This window comes from Sesamum indicum, linkage group LG3 (genome assembly GCF_000512975.1).
Source record: "Sesamum indicum cultivar Zhongzhi No. 13 linkage group LG3, S_indicum_v1.0, whole genome shotgun sequence".
Lineage (NCBI taxonomy): Eukaryota > Viridiplantae > Streptophyta > Magnoliopsida > Lamiales > Pedaliaceae > Sesamum > Sesamum indicum.
In genome coordinates this window covers 1012606-1017046 of record NC_026147.1, presented here as the reverse complement: position 1 = coordinate 1017046, position 4441 = coordinate 1012606, and the positions used below count along the sequence as shown (strand labels likewise).

General features: G+C 36.2%; 1 protein-coding gene across 1 annotated transcript in view; it reads right to left on the bottom strand.

Annotated features, from left to right (window-relative positions):
• Positions 1-3961, bottom strand: part of LOC105156922 (sodium/hydrogen exchanger 2) — a 5856-nt gene extending 1895 nt beyond the window's left edge. The window contains exons 1-10 of the mRNA XM_011073186.2: positions 3444-3961; positions 2433-2671; positions 2182-2300; positions 1973-2070; positions 1227-1283; positions 1027-1073; positions 751-945; positions 609-655; positions 249-315; positions 48-148 (exon numbers count right to left, since the gene is read on the bottom strand). Of these exons, the coding sequence (XP_011071488.1) occupies positions 48-148; positions 249-315; positions 609-655; positions 751-945; positions 1027-1073; positions 1227-1283; positions 1973-2070; positions 2182-2300; positions 2433-2603 (902 nt within the window). The 5' untranslated portion in view covers positions 2604-2671; positions 3444-3961. The remainder of the gene's footprint in view (positions 1-47; positions 149-248; positions 316-608; positions 656-750; positions 946-1026; positions 1074-1226; positions 1284-1972; positions 2071-2181; positions 2301-2432; positions 2672-3443) is intronic.

Below are 4441 nucleotides of genomic sequence, written 5' to 3'. Positions count from 1 at the left end.
AGGCATCAATCCGATTGAATATCCTTAAATCTTAAGGTAATTCATACTTAGTGGTAATTCTTGAGTTCTCTGTGATATTATGCCAGGTGTAGTGTGACATCACAATCCCACAGAAGAAAACGGTGAGGATACCGCTTAAATAGAATAACTGCATGAGACATCTCAGTTAAGAATGAAAGTTCCTCCTAAACTCAATATCTATCACCAAAAGAGTTCAAAGAACTCTGTATAGGTTGTCAGGAACTTACTTCCGCCAACATGTATGAAAGGTAAGCCAAGAGCATCATGATAGCAACCTCACGATCAGTAGAGTGCCTGCAGTTGACCAGGGTATCAGTAAAAGAACCAAAGATATCATGCACTGGCTGCCATTCTTAACATATAAATTTTCTTTTAATATCAAATCAACCCAGTAAAAGATTAACAGAAAAGAGTCTGCAGAATTTCATTGTTTCACAGCGTGGTTCTTGGCAACACAGCAAAACCAGTTTCCGAGTATGATCTCTTAGAAATCTTGAGCAAAATCACTTCTCTTGTGAAATACTAATTCAATCTTAAACATGATCTCTATAGGAAACATAACACATAATAGATATTGTAAAACAAACCTTCCAAAATATAGCTTCTTTATGACATAGGCACTAAGCAGCCCAGCCTGCATGGAAGACAGATGTTCACTATTATGTAACTAAGAGTACTGTAGAAGTTCAAGCATTTCTCGGAGAGAAAGAAAGAGGAGCCATGACTCACTACAACTCCCAACGCAGTGCTTGTGATAAACAAATAAAAGAAGTTTCCAATTAGCTGCAAAGCAATCCCTGTATTGATATGAGAGAGGTCAAAATCCTGGACCGCATTGAAAAGCACCACCGATGTTGCATCATTTACAACGCCTTCTCCAAATACTAGACTGTAGAGTAATGGTGTCTCATCTTGACTTAACACCTGCAGATTTCTAAATATTTGCATCAGGTCATAAAGAGGTTTCTCAGTAAGGGTTTAATGGTAAAAGGCTGCAAAATGCACCTGCAATGTGCAGACAGAATCTGTTGCAGCAAAAATAGCTCCAATTGCTGGAAGAAAAGGAAGTGATGTTAGAACTATAAACAAATAAAAGTACTGCAGTACCATAATGTGAATTTTGTGAGAGCTGTAAAAAGCAAGTGCCATTAGAGGCAGGGGTAATACAATGCTATAATGTGCATGTTTGAGAGATAGGGAGTTACCAAGAAAATCTCCAATAGCAAGATCGATATCCATTTTTCCAAAGAAGGCAATAGCACCTGCCACAACAATTAGAAGTTTTACGTACCAATAGACTCATTTACATAATTACATTCCTACAGATGAACAAATGAGGAAGAAAATGGATTTCCAATCTATTGTGTAATCCAGATTGTTGCCAACACTACTATTCTTATTCTGCAATTTTTAGTCCTCCTAATCTCCAGCCATTTCAAATGTTTCCTCGCAAACATAGGATAATATCACTCAAGACAAAGTAAATACTCATGCATGTTTTCTACCAACAATAGTTTTACTAGGTGATGATAATATGATATTGAGATGTTCCAATTCTGAGGTTGCAACATGAGTGTAGATCAATAGTGATCCAAAAACTATACATCAAGTCAATATCTTCCATCATGCTCTCAAGAGAAGCAACTTCTCTTCCAGTTTTAAACTGCGAGCGACTGACAATAACCACAGGCAAGTATGAGCTTCAGTTTAAAATCTTCGCTTTGTTGCGTTCTAAACTCCACTTTACATGGAAGACCATGCATGAACCAACTCAATGAGAGTCTCTTTTCGCAGTGAACGGATTCAGTTCAAACCAGAAAGATCGAAATAAGCAGGTGAAAAATAGAGAACAAGGGAGTGAGACCAGTGAAAGTCAAGAGGCAACAATTTCCTTACTTGACGCAATGGATATTCATAAATTAGATGGAATAAACAAGGGAGAATGCCATACCCAATGATATGATGATGAAGGATATCAATGTACCAAGTGCTCCAAACATCATTATAGTTATGAAATTGCGAAAGAATTGTTTCTTTTTCACCTGGAACCTGATTAATAGATTGGGCCATGAGAATAGAACTCAAGATCACCATATACCAAAGCTATAAAACAAGCTTGTGTACCAAATGAGAAGATATAGTAGAAAATACTTGAATTACCCAGCATTAAAAATAATTGGAGGAAGCAGATAAATGAAGAAAAGATCCTCGCTGAACAGCATAAGATGTGAGCTTTTGCCTCCACTTACAAGTAGAATGAAAACTCCAGTGCCTAGACCCTGTCATTAAAATTAGTTATAATCACTCAAATGCATAAAAAACACCCAAAGAGATTAAAATACACCAATCTAAATCACAAATGATCACCAGCAAAGGCACAGAGCATATTGTATAGAGCATTTCATACTTACAATTATAAGGGCGATGATTGATTCGTTCATCCAACGGTTTTCCTCCAATAGATGACCAATCACAATACACGTACACAAGAGCGTGACAAATAAGGTAATTGAGACCACCGAAGCATGGTCAGAAGTTGCCAGTTTCACAGGGTCTATGATAGTTCCGGATTCAAACCCCATTTTCTCTGAAGTTCAAATTCACCAGAAACTATTTGAAAGTCAGCAGGTCTCTAAGATGCCCCGAAATTCTGGATGCAAAGATCCAACAACAAATCCAAGTCAGCTCTAATGTAACATATTACCTACAATAAGAACTAAAGTACACCTTTTGTCATTAGTTACTATATCAAACATGACCTCCAACTGAAAATGCATCCATTTCCACATATGTGCAGTATACCAGATTACACACAGCATGTAGTAACTAGATCTATACATGCTCAACAATTAAAGCTTTCTGCATAATTACTTCATAGATGCGTGCACATGTAATGAAAATTACCTGCTGGATTCAACAAAACTACATCAACCTTTGTTCACATGCATTTAATATGTCAAATAAGCCAATCGAAGTTCCAAACCTTCTTGAGATCATATTCACAAGGATGTCTCCAGAATACGAGAGGCTTTACACATGCAGTTTATCAGTGAACATTATCTCTCTGTTCTTTTGAAAATTTCACATTATAGAACGTTCAAACTACAGTATATATATTTTCTAAACAAAATTGTGATGTCATCTAATTAATTATTTAAATAAATTAAACGAACCATTCACAATTGCATTTGAAAGAAATATTCAGCACCGACAGGACATTTACTTCTGAATAGACGGGATTATCCTATAGCACATGCACACAGAGAAATATAGAAAAAACCACCACCAAAGATCAATACTTCTACATATACACGTCGTTAAATCCAAAATCGACCGGACGCGGCTGCATGATTGCATTAATGATCGAAAGAACACCATACAAATAGAACTTTAACTACTTTTTAAAGGCAACGCAAAATTACCTGCGGAGTTCGAGAAAAACACATCAGATTCGAACTCCGAACACTCTCCGCACGCGATCTCAGACTACAAACTCCAAATGCAAACTAAAATCAGAACAAAAACAACTCTCTCCCGTACAGGAAAAGCACTCTTCCCCCAAAATACTCGTCGAACGACAAATCCAAGCCAAGCAGCTCAATAGCGCAGAGAACCGGAACTGCTACCAAACACGGACACGAATCCTTGCTTTTTTTCTCCAACTTGCGCAGTAAACCGAGCAGAATTCAGAAAATCCTAGTCAAAATAAATAATTTGCTTTTTCTCACAAATACAGAGAGGAAATTGCAGATTTCCAGATGAGTTATACAAATAAATCACGGATTCTGTGTCCGCTTAGAAAAGTTTCCTAAAATAATCTTCTGCATTAACGCTCCCAACCGAAAAAAAATGTTCTAGAGAGAGAGAGAGAGAGACAATGCGCAAGTGCGTGTGGTGTGTGAAAGAGAGGGAAATCGAGAGAGAAATGGAGGAGGGTCCGTCCAAGGAAGGAAATAGATATATATACGTACAGCTCCTGCGACTGAAAATGACCCAACTCCGGATTTTCCTATACAAATTTCCACAAAAAAAAAAAAAAGAAAAAAGAAACAAAAGGAAAGAATGATTATTGACCGTTGGTGGAGCCGATCGGTGCTGCTGTGGATGATCTCAACCATGAAATTTCCCTTAAAAGGGATTTCAATTTATATATATAAATATATTTATTTTCAATTTCAATATTAGGAGTTGAAAAGCCATTTTTAGATATTGGACAGTTGCAACTAATTTAGGTATATTTATTTTTTTTAATTGTGAAATATGTCTTAAGTAATTATTATATATAGTTTCCTTTTTTTTTGGGCTGGAGAAATTAGAATAATTCTTTTTGGGTATTATTATTAAATTTAAAGGAATTCGTAATTTTAGAATTATTATCTAAAATTTCGTTTTTTTAAGATATTGGAGTACTGGAATTAAT